Below are 17,881 nucleotides of genomic sequence, written 5' to 3' on the forward strand. Positions count from 1 at the left end.
CAGAAGGCTGCCTTGTAGGAAACATCAATCCTGCAGAAGGTGACAGGTCCGAGAGACTCAAGTGTGTGTAGAAAACCCACAAGCATTTGGACAAAATGTCGGTGCAAGAAATATTAATCCATGCAACAGGCAGATGGCTCGGGCTTGCATTATGTATAGCTGCTGATCCTGAAGGAGAAAGAAGAGCTGCTTCCCTTCCTCCGGCGAGAGAAAGAGGAGCAGATTGCGTTCTTATTGCTGAATTCCAAGTTACAGAATCTGTCATTTTAAATGTGCAGGATCCTGTGCTCTACTTTTAGTAAATGTTACTAAAATACACCCCTCCAAATCATTGGGGATGACCCCTTCCTGTTCCAGCATGACTGCACACCAGTGCACAAAGCCAAGGTCCATAAGGACATGGATGAGAGAGTTTGGTGTGGAGGAACTTGACTGGGGGGCAGCACGGTGGTTTAGTGGTTAGCACTGTTGCCTCAAGGCAAGAAGGTCCTGGGTTCGAATCCTGGGTTCAAACAAGCAGGGGACTTTCTGTGTGGAGTTTGCATGTTCTCCCTGTGCCTGTGCCTGTGCCTGTGTGGGGATACTCTGGTTTCCTCCCACAATCCCAAAACATGTACATTAGGTTGATTGGTTGAGTGTGTGGTTTCTGTCTATATGTGTGGCCCTGTGATGGACTGGTGACCTGTCCAGGGTGTACCCCTGCCTTTCGCCCAATGTGTGCTGGGATAGATTCCATCAGATCCCTGTGACCCTGATTAGGAATAAAGTGGGTATAGAAGATGGATGGAATCTGAAACTTGTAGCTAAATAACAACATGTATTTGCTAAGTAAATCAAATGAATTAAATAAAATAGAAGCAAGTCTATGATAAAGTGTGAAACGATGATATTAGACTTAAAGTGTAGTTTAGCTTCACTCTAATGTTTCCTAGTTTGTGGCAGTGTTATGCCATGTGATGAGACAATGAAGAAGAATAAAGACTTCACATGCAGCCAGCGAGATTACCCTGCATTACCCACAATGCAGTGCAATAACGTGAAAAGGAATCTTTGAACCTTGAAGCTTTGTAATGATGTGACTGTTTGGAGATCATGTAAACTCATGTAAAATTGTCTGAAACTGAAACTCTCTCTCTCTTTTCTCATTTCCCCTTACATTAGATGATGAAATGTTTGGGAATTTGCTGTGGCCGGTTTTCCTGCAGGCAACACAGAACCTAGCGATCCGTCACAGTGTGACAAATTCCTATTAACCCTCCTGGAACGGTAGCTGACAGGCACCAGGTCTCACTTTCACGCTAATATCAGATGGCATTTTTTTCATTTCCCTCTTCCCTCCTTCCCCTCCATCTTAGATCGCATGACACTTTACATCGCTCTCCTCCATACTTCCCGTGTCATGCCGTATAAAAATATAGATCATTATTCCATCACAGTATGAACTCTCAGCACTCGATGGACCTCTAATACAAACTGGAAGAAGCAGCGGTTTCTTGCTAGTATGACCGGGCTCTAGAGCCTTTCTCTTGGCTTACGCTGGTAATAAGCTTTAAAGTCTGTGGAGAAAGCTTAGCAACCTCAATTAAGAAACAATTTGCATTACAGTATTGGAATTATACTCTCGAAATGGCAGGCTTTTCCAAAAATCACAAAATACATTAAGTGTCGATTCTGTGGATGTTAACCACTTGTTGGTGACAGACATCGGAGGCAAGACTAGAAGGTTACAGAAACTCCAGTAAACAACACATTGAACCTTAAAGGCTGATGGATGACAACAGCAACGTCACAAATAAGAATCTGAAGCTCAAAAAAATCATTCAGACGATGACAATTGGAAAAAAACGCCACCTGATTTGATATTCTGAGATCTGCAATGACATGGAGATCTTAAAGGAATGTTTCTGATATCCAGGAAAAACTAGTAGTATCCACCGATCATGCATAACATTATGCCTAAAACTGTCTTGGTCCCCCTTTTGCTGCCGAAACAGCCCTGACTCGTCGAGGCATGGACTCCACAAGATCACTCAAGGTGTGCTGTGATATCTGGCACCAAGATATTAGCAGCAGATCCTTCTATCTATCTATCTATCTATCTATCTATCTATCTATCTATCTATCTATCTATCTATCTATCTATCTATCTATCTATCTATCTATCCAATGTATTATTAGGCTGATCATTTAATTTGCACCTGCCGAGTGTGTTTTTGGCCAGTTTCCATGGGATGCACAGACACTAAAATTACAGTGAATTTTTTTTTGGTCACTCAACCCTTGTCATGCATCAACACCCGAGCTTATTATCACCTCCTTCTCCTGAAACACCTTCATATCATCAATAACCAGCCGGGAGGATGTCTCCTTTTCAGTGGCAAGAGCAATGCACATGACATCTCGGATCTAACAACCTCATGTAACAAATCAATGTTTTTGGTAACAATTTTATATCATCTCCCAATTGTCTATTAATTTCATGAACTACAGGCTGAGAGGTGCTTCACTTGGACAGCTGAAACCTCCAGGTTCTCCTTAAAACTCACTATATGGTTATAATAAACTGTGTCTATTATCAAATCTGGACTTTTAGTCCAGCTACAGCGCTGCTACAGTGTGTGTATGTCCACATCAGACCAGACTGCTGCGAGACATGGCTGAAATTCTTTTAGTGTGCAGCTACTCCAGATACAGAAACACCTGCAGCCTTGTCAAACTCCTTCAGCTCAAAACAATGTTTCTTTCAGGAAAAGGGAGAGAGAAAAGCAAGGACACTGTGAATGAAAAAAAGAAATGAACAGGAAGCTTTGTGTGAATGTGAGTGGTGGATCGGCAGAACAGTAACGGCGCTGAACATCAAAAATATTCAGTCATAATTCAGCGAAACCAACAGTTGGGGTTTAGTCTGCATATTGATTTTATTTAATGTGACTTCAATCATAGTAATTGATGTCTGACTCGATTCAGCAGGTTTTAAACCCGATAAAAACACTTAAGCTGCTGTTCTGTCTATAAAATACCTCCATTTAAGCTTGTTATGTTGCTTAGCAACCAATGTTTACTGTTATCTAAATTGTAGGGCAGAATAATTGTTTTTTTTTGTCCTTCATAATTGCTAATAACACAAATCACAAATTAAATTATTTATTGAACACTAGATATTATCAGATGTACGCTCTCGCTTCGGGCCATGCCTAGGAATGCCCTTACCTCTTATGCCTTATTACTGTATTTAATGTAGATATATTTTCCTAAACGTTTTCACGTCCAATTGGGCCAAACGTTTTAGGACACCCCTCCAAATCATTGAATTCAGGTCTTTCAATCCCTTCCATGGCCACAGGTGAATAAAATCCAGCACCTAGGCATGCACTGCTTCAACAAACATTTGTGAAAGAATGCCTCGCTCTCAGGAGCTCAGTGAATTCAAGCGTGGTACCATGATAGGTTCCTCCTGTGCAATAAGTCCATTCTTGAAATTTCCTCACAACTAAATATTCCACGGTCAACTGTTCAGAAGTGGAAGCAATTGGGAACAACAGCAACTCAGCTATGAAGTGGTAGACCGCTTAAAATCATAGAGCAGGGTCAGCGCATGCTGAAGAGCACAGTGCACGGAAGTCACCAACTTTCTGCAATAGCTACAGACCTCCAATCTTCATGTGGCCTTCAGATTAGCTCAAGAACAGTGCGTAGACAGCTTCATGGAATGGGTTTTCATGGCCAAGCAAGCCTTACATCACCAAGTGCAATGCAGGACCTTCTTGTCCAACATCAGTGCCTGACCTCACAAATGCGCTTCTAGAGCAATGGTCAAAAAACACACTCCTGTAGCTTGTGGAAAGCCTTCCCAGAAGAGTTGAAGCTGTAATAGCTGGAAAAAATATTTTAAGCTTATCTGATTGTAACTAGTTCAATTTCTGTCTGTTGCTAAGCAACTAGACCAGAGGTGTCCAATCTTATTCGTAAAGGGCCGGTGTGGGTTTAGGTTTTCATTCAGGAGCCACACCTGATTCCACCTGTTTCATCAACAGATCTTGGCTTTCATTAGTCTCAGGTGTGGCTTCTGCTCAGTTGGAATGAAAACCTGCACCCACACTGACCCTTTGCGGATAAGACCGGACACTCATGACCTAGACAAATTGTTTCACACTGTCCACAAACCATGGTTTCATAAACCAGAGTAAAAAGTACCCAGGGTTAGAAGCAGGGTTCTGACTAACCATAACCCGAGGTTAAGAGCAGTAAAAAAAAGCCATTTCTTTGGTGCTAATCAAACCCAAAAACATAACGCCTCCACCCTTGTGATGGTTCTGCAGTGCTACATTAGAAACAACTATTTTATGGCAGCTTCATCATGCTTTATTTCTTAATTATTAGCCATGTGAGACTTGTCGTCTTGTTTAAACCCTCTCCTTCGGCATGCGTTCAAAAGCTAGGTGATTTTTCGGGCATTTTTTGTTGACAGATTGGTGGCGTAATTGGTGGTCTGTTCTATTTTTAGCCCAAGCTTGGTGGCACGACTTCCTGTGAGGAGCCTTGACATGGAATGCTTGGCTTGGGTCAGTTCTTTGTAAGCAGAAATACAGTTTACATATGCTTCGTATTGGGAATATCGATCATATTTTTGGGTGGCTGGAACAGATTATCTGCATTTACATTATTTCTTATGGGAAAATTCAACTGTACAAGGAACCGAAGAACACATGGCAGTGACTAAAACTGGAAAGAAAACTGAGACAAAAAAAAAAAAGAAATCCAGTAAATACATATCAGTGAAAATTGAGTTGCTGGATTTATTGTGTCTGAGAAATAGCACTATAATCCAATCACTGAAGGAGAGCCTCACAGACAATCTGTGCAATGCATTGTGGGGATTTTTTGTCTCTTCATCACTTCTAGCATTCATAATGTTTGGTCAAGGCTGTATTTGTGGCTGGATGCAGAATATTTCAATATGGCTGTAACTTTCTGTTCTCAGTTCAGCTTTAAAATATTTTTGGAGTAGCCTTTTGGCTAGATTGTAAAATCTCTCTCTCTCTTTGTCTCTCTCTCTCTTTCTCCTGTCTCTTTCTCTCTGCCTCTCTCTCTATTTCTTTTTCTCTGTGTCTCTTTCTCTCATTCTCTCTCTCTTTGTCTCTCTTGTCTCTCTCTCGCTCTCACTTCCTCATGTATATAGAAGTGACACAGCTCCAGTGATGAAAAGTGTGTCCTCTCGTTCATTCCCACAGCTGATTTCTAAATATTCACACCAAGGCAGGGATGTGTGAGGACTAAATGCTTTGGGAATTTCCAGGTCACAGTATTTTTTCCCTCAATCTGCTCCAGATAGCACGGCCTGCAGCTGTTCTCAGGAATGTCGGCTGTTATGAGGAGATAAGATATTGCTAGGTGTTGTTACTAGCTGGCAGACGAGGCACAGGTTAACGGGAGGCTTCATGTTGAACGTGTGGCTCATTGTTATGCTGAACGAGGCTTTTCTACAAGAAGTTCCAAGTTTGTAGGATTTATGGAAATTGCTTATAAATACTTAAAAAGAATTCAGTTTTTTATAAACTGCTTGCTTAGACACTTTATATATTATATAAGGACATGACCAGGTTCTTCAGAGCTCTTCAGTAGCTTTTAAACAACAGAAAGAAGTTGCATAAGTGGACATTTTAGACTCTGTGGAGCTCTGTGCAATCATGCTTACATGAAGAAACAATCACAAGGGTGATCATGAACAACCTTCAAATTGTCCCATCTGATTATTTCAGGGTCCTAACCCTGTTAACTAAATCACTTAACTACTTATTGGAAGGCAGCTTGGAGTCTATAGGGACTCTGGACAAGGTAACAACCTATCACAGGACACAATCACACACCCATTCAGATGCTATTGACAATTTAGAGATGCCAGTCAACCTAAAACACATGTCTTTTTACAGGAGGAGGAAACCAGAGAACCCAGAGGAAGCCACCGAAGAGCAGGACGATCATACAAACGCAGCACACACTGTAAAATGTGCTAAACACGAAGCCACTGTCAATAAAAGTCAATCTTGTTTTGCTCATATTTCTAGCCATGACATCAAGTAACTCTGGGTTACTGATCAGAGGATTAGGGTTCAAGCCCCAGCACTGCCAAGCTCCACTGCTGGGTCACTAAGCAAGGCCCTTAACCCTTCCTGCTCCAGGGATGGTCTATCATAGCTGCCCCTGCACTCTGACCATAACTTCCTCAGCTGGGATACGTGAAGAAAAGAATTCCTCTGCTGTCATGTATGTGTGGTGATAATAAAGGCCCTTAGTCTTTCTTCTTATATGCAATTTATTGAATTTATGAATCCATAGATCCAACCAGCCTTGTGTTCAGGGTGGTGGTGTTGTTGGTGGACGATGTGGGGAATGCTATTCCTGGTATACACGTTCCTCCACACCAAATTCTCTCATCCATGTCTTTATGGACCTTGCTTTGTGCCCTGGTGTGCAGTCATGTTGGAACAGGAAGGGGTCATCCCCAAACTGTTCCCACAAAGCTGGGAGCATGAAATTGTCCAAAATGTCTTGGCATGAAGCTGAAGCATTAAGAGTTCCTTTCACTGAAACTAAGGGGCCGAGCCCAACCCCTGAAAAACAACACCTGAATTCAGTGATTTGGAGCGGTGTCAGAAAACTTTTGCCAATATAGTGTACATTACAGCACAGTGGAATTCTTTTCTTCACATGGAAGTTAGGGTGAGAGCACAGGTATATATGATACAGATATGATACAGCACCCCTGGAGGAGAGAGGGTTAAGGGCCTTGCTCAGTTGCTCAACAGTGGAGCTTGGTGGTGCGAGGGCTTGAACGACCCAATGCTTTAACCACTTGAACCAGCACTGCCCCTAAAACAGTTATAACTCACTGGTGCAACAGCATAACTCACATATAAAGTGATCTGCTAGACTCACACACTGACACTGAAGCCACGGCTAATTATTTCCTCTTGTAAGTGATAAGCATGGCGATGTTATCCTTTAAACTCCTCCAGATTCACGAGCATCAAATTAATTGCTAATAGTCAAGAACATTTCATTTTGAAGACAAGGATCTGAGCTCGCTGTAGCATTATTTCTCCACTCAATAGGACAAATGTGATCAAGCCTGATGACGAGCAGCTGCACAGACAACGCTCGGGTGCAGAGAGATGAATGAGGAGGGGTGAAAGATTTAATAAAACTGCAGCAGAAGAGTCTATCACATTTACACCAGGCAAGGCTGCAGGTGTGGTGCAACAGAGAGTACAACAGATCGAAGCTCGACGACAAACATACAAGTTAATCTGGTGAGTGTCCCGAGCTGCCCGGCTGAATCAGGCGCTTTAGGTCTTATTAGCCCGACTCGACCGTGCCTCACCTGACTAAATCCTGGGTCATGCCTCCCACATGGCCACTAAATCAATCCTGCATGACACATGACGGAGCTCACATATATAGTGAGTGAGTAAAGAATGAAAGAATAAATATATAAGTACGTTATAATTATATTATATTATTATAAGTGATGATTAACTGGAAAAACAAGGTTAAAATATACAATTTACATTAATGATCTATTTGAATCTAGTTGTATACACCGCTCATTGTGAGCAGTGACCGATGAAGTGAATAAGACTGATGATCTCCTCATCATGGCACCTGTTAGTGGGTGGGATATATTACGCAGCAAGTGAACATTTTGTCCTCAAAGTTGTTAGAAGCAGGAAAAATGGACAAGCGTAAGCGTATCTCCAAAACTGCAGCTCTTGTGGGGTGTTCCCGGTCTGCAGTGCTCAGTATCTATGAGAAGTATCCTTTAAGTCCTGTAAGTGGGGCCCATGACCCATCATCTTGGTGCCAGATACCACAGCACATCCTTCAGGGATCTATTGGAGTCCATGCCTCGATGGGTCAGGGCTATTTTGGCAGGAAAAAGGGGGACAAACATAGGTGGTCATAATGATATGCCTGATCAGTGTATGTACATATTAAGCTATTACAGGACCACATAAAAAAAATGAAGACAAAAATCTGTAGAAATATTTTATTCCTTAAGCATCACGTTCACTGAAGTAGGTTCGTGTAAACCGAACGTTCCCCTGATAATCCTCAGCACAATTCTAATCTACTTCACCTCCTAATACAAGTGAACTCAGCAATCAGCCTGGATTGCCTCGCCACGGATGAGGAACCGAATAAAAGTGCTGGTTATCCCTGAGGACAGACCTGAGATCTACAGTGGAAAAAAAAGAAGCTTGTTGAATTTAAAAGCGTCCATCGGTTCCAGGGAGATTGAATTGTGTAACGTTAACACAATCAGTTTTCCTACACAGAACATGCTCTGAATGTGTATTTTCTGAGCTGCTGAATAAAATCAAACACTGAGCTCACACCTGAGCTGAGAATCAAACCCATGACCCTGCTGTTATGTTCTATTCACAATGTAACTGGTTTACGTTAATAATATGTGATCTGATCAGGAAACTATATTTCGCAACTGACTACATCTGATCAGGCATAACATTATGACCTCCTGCTTAATATCGTGTTGGTCGCTGCCAAAACAGCCCTGACCCGTCCTGCACCGTGTATTCTGACCCCTTTCTATCAGAACCAGCATTAACTTCTTCAGCAATTTGAGCAACAGTAGCTCATCTGTTGGATCGGATCACACGGGCCAGCCTTCATTCCACAATGAGCCTTGACCGTCCACGCCGGTTCACCACTGTTCCTTCCTCGGACCACTTTTGATAGATACTGACCACTGCAGACCGGAAACACCCCACAAGAGCTGCAGTTTTGGAGATGCTCTGATCCAGTGGTCTAGCCATCACAATCCGGCCCTTTTGGTCAAACTCGCTCAAATCCTTACGCTACCTTGATGTCGTAGCTACTGTATACGAATCTCACCACATCAGCTGACTGAACGTGGAACAATTTCTGCTACATGGAAGACGGATAATCTTTTCACAGAGGTATGCGGAAACACTGATGAAGTGCAGAGTAAAAGCTCTTATATATTCAGCGTGTCAGCAGGAAATGAAGACTCTAGTGACACGAATGTCATCTATTACACATGATATCGCGCCCGAACAACACATCACGTAGCGAAACGCTGTTGATTTCTTGTTTAGGGGATTTCACGGAAAATCAAGCCATCTCCACAATATTCAGTAGAGCTGTAATCTGCAGCCATTTTTCCAAATGGCTGCAGGTCTGGGTCAAGACGTGCGGTGTGACGTCATCACAAAACTCCTTCGACTGAAGCCCTCTTCAATTCACGTGCGTCGAACATGAGTGCGGCTATCGCAGAAAGTCATTACTTCACTAGTAGGAGTTGAAAAGCAACGATAACAAAAAACAAACAAACACAAAAACCTGACATCTATTCATTATTACATAAATTAGACACTCCTTTACTTCAGGTTGCCAGGCAACCAATACAGCTTTCACTTACCTGGTTGGCTCACTAATAAATTTATGATCCATCCACCTCTGCATGCCATGTTTAATTTCAATTCATAAATTCTTTATACTATCCTATCTGATAGAAAACACACACACACACACACTCCATGCCATTAGAGTGATGTGATCCTCACACACAGCAAGCCAGGAGGAGCCGTGGCCTCATTTAGCAGGGTGAGAGCCTCATTACCGTGGTCACTATCACAATTTCCACCTGCTGTAAATCAGCACGGCCTTCGCCCACGGCTCGCCGGGTTTTTCACAGCGATCGCAAGATCACGAGGCATGATTGTATCTAGGCGGTGTGCATGTACAGAGGAGCTGTGCGTCCTGACTGCATCATTACTCCTAGGACCTTTGCCCTGACTGCATCATTACTCCCAGCAGGCTGCCAAACAGATGAAAGGCTGCAGGGCTAAAGATATTGCAGCACCTGTGTGTGTGTGTGTGTGTGTGTGTGTGTGTGTTTGTGCACGTCTAAAAATGTGTGCATAAATATGTAAGATGTGTATTCCCGCTACAGAAGTCTAAATAAACAGTCAGATTTCAGATTCTAATGTTAGACGTTCACGCTTTTTCGTGAATCCTCTACGATAGCGTACAAACTCAGCTCATGATGTTAAGCTCCATTAAGTTAGGAGCAAGACGTAAGACGTAAACGAAAACACTTCTTCACTCCAGGGTAGTGTGAAGCGAAGCTGCTGATATCGCGGCGATTTGCCAGCGCTCACACGATTTGATTTATTAGCGAACAATAATTCACACGTTTTAACGTTTCTATTTAAAATCCCCGCATTCACACATCCTACGTGCTCCAAGTCTCCAGCCACTGTATCGTGAAGTAGCCAGGAGGCGTTCCTACTACTGGTTGCCATAGTAACAAGGTTCATCAGTTAGCGTTCCAAATCATTTTTTTTCTTTTGCCGCTAAAAGGAAACGTTCTGGAGGGAGATTTAGCATTTGTGTATATATCTTCGCTCTCATTGGTAGTCGCTGCACCCTGTGGTTTCAGTTGCGCCTCTGGACACGCCCACATCTAGAATCTAACGGTTGGTGTCGTTCATTTCGCAAGCTTTTATTGTATAAATGAATGGTCGGTTTCTGTATGTGTGAGCATAGCATAAGAGAAGAGTTAGTTATCCTATACCTATTATTTATACCGTTTTCTCTAAATCCACAGCTTCTCATTTTCCCCTTAAACTGGAAAGTGCGATTTCCACTGTCGTTGTCTCGAGACTCCTCCCATTTTCCTTGACTTCTATGAATCCTCACAGTTTCAATGATTACTCGTCCCTGTGTATGAGCCATTACTATAGAAATAAGAAATAGAAATTATAATTTTTCTAGCTGTAGGGTTAGAGTGTTACTTAACAAATAAAAATGTGTAATCATTGATATGGAAAAGCTTTCTGTTAGGTGACGTTTATTTATAGGAAACGAGGCTCCTGTGTCAGGAGAGTCTTCAGATAGAAGGAACATGGTTTCTTGGGAAGGTGACAAGCTGTTTTTTGTATTATTCATTTTGAGAGAGAGAGAGAGAGAGATAGAGAGAGACAGAGAAAATTTAGAGTGAGAGTGAGAGACAGTGAGAGTGAGACAGAGAGAGTGAGAGAGAGAGGTAGTGAGAGAGAGAGACAGAGAGAGTGAGAGAGAGACAGAGAGAGAGAGAGAGAGAGAGAGAGAGATTTTTTTTATTTTGAAAGACCTTTATTTACACTTCATCAAAAAACAAAATAAACAAAAACAAAAAACAAATACACCAAAACAAAATAAAAGATTTGAAAACACACATAATAAAAAACTAACTTTTAACATAATAAATAAATAACATTTGCAGCAGTACTAAAATGCTACGAATAATTTTGGGTGGGTGGGGAAGGGGGGAAAAAGAAAGAAAAGAGAGTGAGCGAGAGAGAGAGAGAAAGAGAGAGAGAGAGAGAGAGAGAGAGAAAGAGAGAGAGAGAGAGAAATCAAAAGATTTGTAAGTTTTCACGCTAGGAACGTTTGCAGTGGTCTGAATCTGACAGTGATTGTTCCCAGTGTCTCAGACTCACTTGATTCTCTCGAACCCTGGTGCATTTGGATCCATCTTACATCATCACAGACGAGCATGGAGAACACAACACCTGGTGACTCACCATACTATTTTTATTCATTTTTGAACTTCGCTGTTGTTTTGCGCCGTAAGGCACCTCACCTGTCTCTTCTGTATCTCACAACGTTCCTGTCAACTCATGCTACCCCTGTGTTGTGGAAACTAATGATGTCATCATCGGGCAAAATCACACTCGCCGGTTACTGTACTTCCTGTACGGGACCCGAGTACGCATTGTGTTCACGTTAACGCGATTCACGGCACAACCGAACTCACACCAGTCTCGGGTTCAATACCACGTGGCGCTGCTCTTCTGGGTCTGTGTGACAGCTTCCACATGTAAACAGTGCTCTGTTCCAGACTAAACTAAGCATGTGGAACCTTCCACAACTAACTTTTCTCACAAACAAGGAGAATTCAGACAAAGCGGAAAAGGTAGGTATAGTTTGTGAAAGGAAATCTTCCCTCTGATTGGACGAGACATCTGTCACTCAGGATATACAGGAATTAGGAAATTGTGTATCTAACTTTATTTCTTGTACATGTATGGAGTTCTGCCTTCACTTTAAACCATTTTATTCAATAGTGCAACTGTAAATGTTTTAAAGAAAATAACAAACATATATATACATATATATACTACTTTGAGGAAGGACGTTCATATGGCGCGATTTTGGATATACTGATACCGTATCATGGAGTAAAGATTAGTTTGCGATCTCTAAAAACACACCAGGTATGTATGGAAGATCAAACTGTTCCAGATTAAAGGAGGTAAGGAGCGCTATAAGAGCAGAGCTGTGTTCATACACACACCAATCCACTTTCTACTGCTGCAGCTACTGCTGGACTTCCTGTAGATCCTGAGTGACCGATGTCTTGTCAGAGGGAAGAATTCCATTCGCAAACTATTATGTTGTAGCGTCTGGACATGAAGTAGAAAAAAATAAAGAAAATGAATGGAAAATGAATAGGACGAATAGAAAAATGTTCATTCGACAAAAGAATGACAATTCTGTTTCGAAAATTCTATAAAATGCATTTTTGTGTCATTAAAAGCTCAGATCAATGTAATTTAACTGGAAAGTACAGTATATGATCAATTCCAGCACACCAGTGAAACAGTACAGACTCAATGAAGCAAAACGTTTTCTTTTTCTGCCGCTGGGCAGGGAGTCTGTATAATTGCTTCCTGTACTGAGAACCGGCTTTTATAATGATCACGGATGAACCGAATCTGTTCTCACAGATGGATCAGTCATCACTTGGGGCTTTTAACAGGCACAGAACGAGTGGATTCCTTAACAGAACCGCAGGAGTCGACTGTCTGAACCCACCTGAGGCCAGACGTCATGCTGAATCCCCCATACACACCCACATGTTATCAGCAACAATTAATACTTTATACTACGAAACAATACTCGACATCAGGAACATGCCTGTGTCATTTATGGCAATGTGTGGCAGGAGAATATATGAACTCCCTGTTCTTAACCAGCTCAGTCAACAGAAATGTTATACAAATCCCACAATACAGACGCATTATTTAGGCACCTAAAGCCTGTGCTGAGCGATAACGACGCGCTAATACAAAACCCATGAATAGGAAATGAGCTAACAAACACAGGTACGCAGAAAGTCATTATCCCAAACTTTAAGAAGATTACAGGCTTGTTTAACCCGTAATGATTTACATACATCACCGCCAGTGTGTACAGAGCCTACATAGCTCATCACTGATAAGCTAAATCCTTAATTCCACCCAGGGCCATGTTGCTCTTAATACATAATATAAAGATATAAAGCTAAAGCTAAATCTAAGCATGTGAGAGATTGTAATGCAAACATTGCATTAAAATGGAGAAGTAGTAGGAACAGGAGGAGGACAGGGGTGTAATCATACCTGAGATGCAAAAATGTCATGACGTGTGTCAAGGAAATGAGCGATTACATGGTGAAAAATCAGCGTTCTGTTATTTACGCATCTGCACTGAATCTGCATAACCTATACAGTTAAAATGTATCAAGAGCATGCTGGTCACATGAGCGTATTCTTTCATGGAGAGCCTGCATCGTTAGCTCCAGATGGACTGATTGCTCTGGATCGGAATCTCAGTATAGGTTACACACACACACACACACTTTACATATCTGTTACAAAAAAGCTCTTTATTAGCTTTTATATGGAACCAAACTCCATGTCTCCGCAATCTATTGCACTTGATACACAAGCCACGCAAGTCCAACTTTGGAGCTCTATTTCTGGTTAAAATGATGGCTTTGGGTCAAAAACTAATTAATTAGTTAATTTCATTACATAATTACATGAATTACATAAATAATTCATTAATTACATTTATTAATTTATTATTTAATTATTCATATTTATTTAATTATTTATTTTATATGATTATGTATGTATTATTTATTTACTTCATTTATTTTAAGTCCTTTAAAATGATCAAATGTTGTATCAAATTTATTTAAAATATATTTAAAAAGTTCTTTAATAAGTAAAATGTATTTATTTATAAATCGTCTTAATAATAATAAGGTGAACTTTGAGTTCATTTTGTTTATTATATTAAACCTCATTGCGTTTTTTTTTTAATTGCTTTTAAATTTAGTTTGATTTACATTTTGTAGGATTCAGATTTTATTTTAATGTAGTTTCAGTTGAATTTAAAACAACACAGTTTTGTGAAAATTAAAATGTCGGATAAAATATTCAGAGAATCTGACTGAATTGAATCATGGAGCGAGTGTCATGAATCGATTCGACTCATGAGTCGAGTTTATTGTTACACCTTTAATATAAAAATGATGATGAATTCATGAGCTGCTAGTCCACTGGACATTTAAAGGAGAAGTTCACTTCCAGAACAAAAATCTACAGATAATTCCCCTCACCTCCTTGTCATCCAAGATGTTCATGTCTCTCTTTCTTCAGTCGTAAAGAAATGATGTTTTTTGAGGAGAACATTTCAGGATTTTTCTCCATATAGTGGACTTCAATGGTGGCCATGAGTTTGAACTTTCAAAATGCAGATTAAATGCATCCCGGCCCAGGAAGAAGGCTCTTATCTGGACAAACCATTGGTCATTTTATTAGAAAAATAAAAAATGATATACTTTTTAACCACAAAATCTCCTCTAGCACTAGCTCTGGGATGCATGTGTGTGTGTGTGTACCCTGGATGTGGAAATCATTTTAAAAAGATTATGTCTGCTTGGAAATAACGTGACTGCTCACAAATTTCCTTTAGAAAATCCTGAGTGATTGAAGCAGTGGTTGTTCGCTCTGGATATCAACACACATTCTGCTTCTACCTTTTCGTTAGTAAAGAGCGTGTGACTTATTTGCACTTCCGTGGTCTTTGCACGTTCACCTTGTAAACACTGGGTCTGAAGCTCCCCCTATGTCATGCGTGACCTTTCCACGTGATTACGTACTACGTAGTGTCACGGACGCGCATCCCAGAGCTAGTGCTAGATGAGCTTTTGTTGTTAAAAAGTATACAGTTTTTTATTTTTCTAAGAAAATGACCAATAGTTTGGCTAGATAAGAGCCTTCTTCCTGGGCTGGGATGGTTTAGAGCTGCATTTAAACTGCATTTTGTTAGCTTGATCTCAGGGTGCTGGTGGCTCAGTGGTAGGTTTCTCACCTGTAGAAAGCCTGGGTTTGATTCCCAGCCAGTGCCCAAACCCCTGGATGCAAAGATCAACAACAACATTTGGAAGTTCAACCTCAGAGGCACCACTGAAGTCCACTATATGGAGAAAAATCCTGAAAAACATTATTTCTTCACAACTGAAGAAAGACAGACATGAACATCTAGGATGACAAGGGGGTGAGGAAATTATCTGTAGAGTTTTGTTCTGCAAGTGAACTTCTCCTTTAAGTGAGTATGTTTATTCAGTCAGTACAGACTTTTTTCTAAAGTATGAGTATTTATCTTTCTCCTGAGAAACCTGAGAGACTGTTTTCTAATACGATTTACAGTCAGATTGCAGAGCACAGTGGACAAAATGAATCGTCTTAGCATTTAGTAGAACTCACAGTTCAACCCTGCTCACAAAGTTAAAGCAAGAAATTACGTGCCTCTAGAATTTATTTCTGAAGATAATAAAAAGTCATGATTTCTTCCCTCTCTCACTCTCTCTCTATCTCTTTCCCTCCCTTTCTCTCCCTCTCTCTCTGTCTGTCTCTCCTTCCCTCTCTGTCTCTCCCTCTCTCTCTGTCTGTCTCTCCTTCCCTCTCCCCCCCCCCCAAGCAATACTCCTAAATTGAAAAACGTATGTATGTGTATGTGTGTGTGTGTGTGTGTGTGTGTGTGTGAGAGAGAGAGTTAGTCAGCTGTCAAATACAGACTAATTCGGAGAGACCACTGATCTTTTTATTTATTTCTCTAAAGAATTAAAAAATCTCTGCCGACAGAATAAGAAAGCTTAATAATGATATTCAGCTATATGTAAATAAAGATGTTGTAACTAGTCACTCCACATCCCTGAGCCTGCTGCATGACACCGACGGAGGAACAGATTTACCAGGAGGAGTAATTAACATGCATGGGTGGATGATGGATGAGCTTTTTACATGCAGGTATATGGAGAAAAAAAGCAAACAACAGCTTATAGCCATCATATAGCCAACATTCCTGCTTACTACACACCATCACATTAGGATGCTTGTAAAGAGGTGAGAGCCACATGACTGGCTGAATCTTTCTGCATGAATTACATTAACTGATGCTTTTTTAGTTAGGTTTCCGGCCAAAAGAAACACTGGACTTTTAAAGGAGAAGTTTGCAGTGTATTTCAACCCAAAATCAGGGAAGACAAATCCATTTTTAAAATGATTGTAGTTTAATAATTGCTGTAGACTGATATGACTGATTGTGCACTGTGAATATCACTCCTACACAAACCCTGAACATTACAGATGTACACAGATCAGGCATAACATTATGATCAGTGAGAGGTGAAGTGAATAAGACTGATGATCTCCTCATCATGGCACCTGTTAGTGGGTGGGATATATTAGAGCAGCAAGTGAACATTTTTAATTTATTTTGACAAGAGCATGTAGTGCATGTGCTTTATTTCCACAAGCCCCCCCCCATTATTATTATTATTATTATTATTATTATTATTATCACCATTATTATTATTATTATTATTATTATTATTATTATTATTATTATTATTATTATCACCATTATTATTATTATTATTATTGTTCTAATATTATTTTATTTTCTTATTATTATTATTAGCAATATTATTATTATAATTATTATCATCATCATCGTCGTTATTATTATTATCACAAATTTAAATTATTCATTTGTGATCTTGTTTTTTCTCCACGTGAATAATTTCTTTTTCCGCACGTGATCACCTCCTTCACGTGAGAACACGTTTACTGGAGTCTGCACGTGCACTAAATGTCATATTTTTCACGCTAGCTATAGTGTTAACCTCACATTCTTCTACCTGCAGTCTTTATGTGGTTTTAATGCAAATCGCTGAAACATTTTGTTGTAACTTCCAGAGTGCTGGGTTTAGTGGACCTGCTCTGAGGTGTACGGATGAAAATGTTGATCTTACCTGCTGGGAAAAGCCGCAGGAAAGTGAGAGATAAGAAGAATCCGAGTGTCCAGGAAAACACCTTGTCCATTTGCCCACACACACCGACAACTTGTGCGGTAAGACATGCAGAGGCGAACAGGTTCTAATGTCCACACTTCTGTTTTCTTCTCTTCTTTCGAAAGCAGAAAAAAGAGAGAGAAAGAAATCGCTCAAAACTCCGCTTTATAGGGAGAAAGAGCTGCTTTTCTTTACCTGCAGACACGCGTTATTGCACTTAAGTCTGTACTACATCTCTCTCTTTCGCCGCTCTCTCTCTCTCTCTCTCTCTTTCTCTCTCTCTCTGTGTGTCTGAGTGTGCCTCTGTCTATCAATCAGGTGTGCGCGCGCGCTTCTGATCTGTCAGTCTGTGTGCATGTGTGCGTGCACCTAAGTCTCTCTCTCTCTCTCTCTCTCTCTCTCTCTCTGCCTCTCTTTTTCTGCCTTTTCTTTTCTGTTTTTCTGTTCTTTTCTTTTCCTCTGTCTGCTTGAATGTCTCTCTCTCTCTTTCTCTCCCTTTCCTTTTCACTCTTCTGTTCCTCTCTTCCTCCCTTGCTGCCCCACCTCTCCCTTTCCCTATTTTCTCTATTCCTTCTCTCTGTCTCTCTGTCTATCCCGTTTCCTTTCCTATTCTCTCTCTCTCTCTCTCTCTCTCTACCTGTTCCTTTCTTTCTGCCCCCTCCTTTT

The 17,881-nt window shown here is 40.8% G+C and overlaps 1 protein-coding gene across 2 annotated transcripts in view; it reads right to left on the bottom strand.

The window, feature by feature from the left end:
• Positions 1-17,611, bottom strand: part of esamb (endothelial cell adhesion molecule b) — a 44,905-nt gene extending 27,294 nt beyond the window's left edge. Inside the window, exon 1 of one of the 2 annotated variants that reach the window (XM_058412912.1) lies at positions 17,177-17,611. In XM_058412912.1, the coding sequence (XP_058268895.1) occupies positions 17,177-17,246 (70 nt within the window). In that variant the 5' untranslated portion in view covers positions 17,247-17,611. The remainder of the gene's footprint in view (positions 1-17,176) is intronic. The other variant, XM_058412913.1, reaches the window with a different exon arrangement.
• Between the last annotated feature and the right edge of the window lie 270 nt (positions 17,612-17,881).

The sequence above is a fragment of the Hemibagrus wyckioides genome, linkage group LG17, assembly GCF_019097595.1.
Source record: "Hemibagrus wyckioides isolate EC202008001 linkage group LG17, SWU_Hwy_1.0, whole genome shotgun sequence".
In the NCBI taxonomy this organism is placed as follows: Eukaryota; Metazoa; Chordata; class Actinopteri; order Siluriformes; family Bagridae; genus Hemibagrus; species Hemibagrus wyckioides.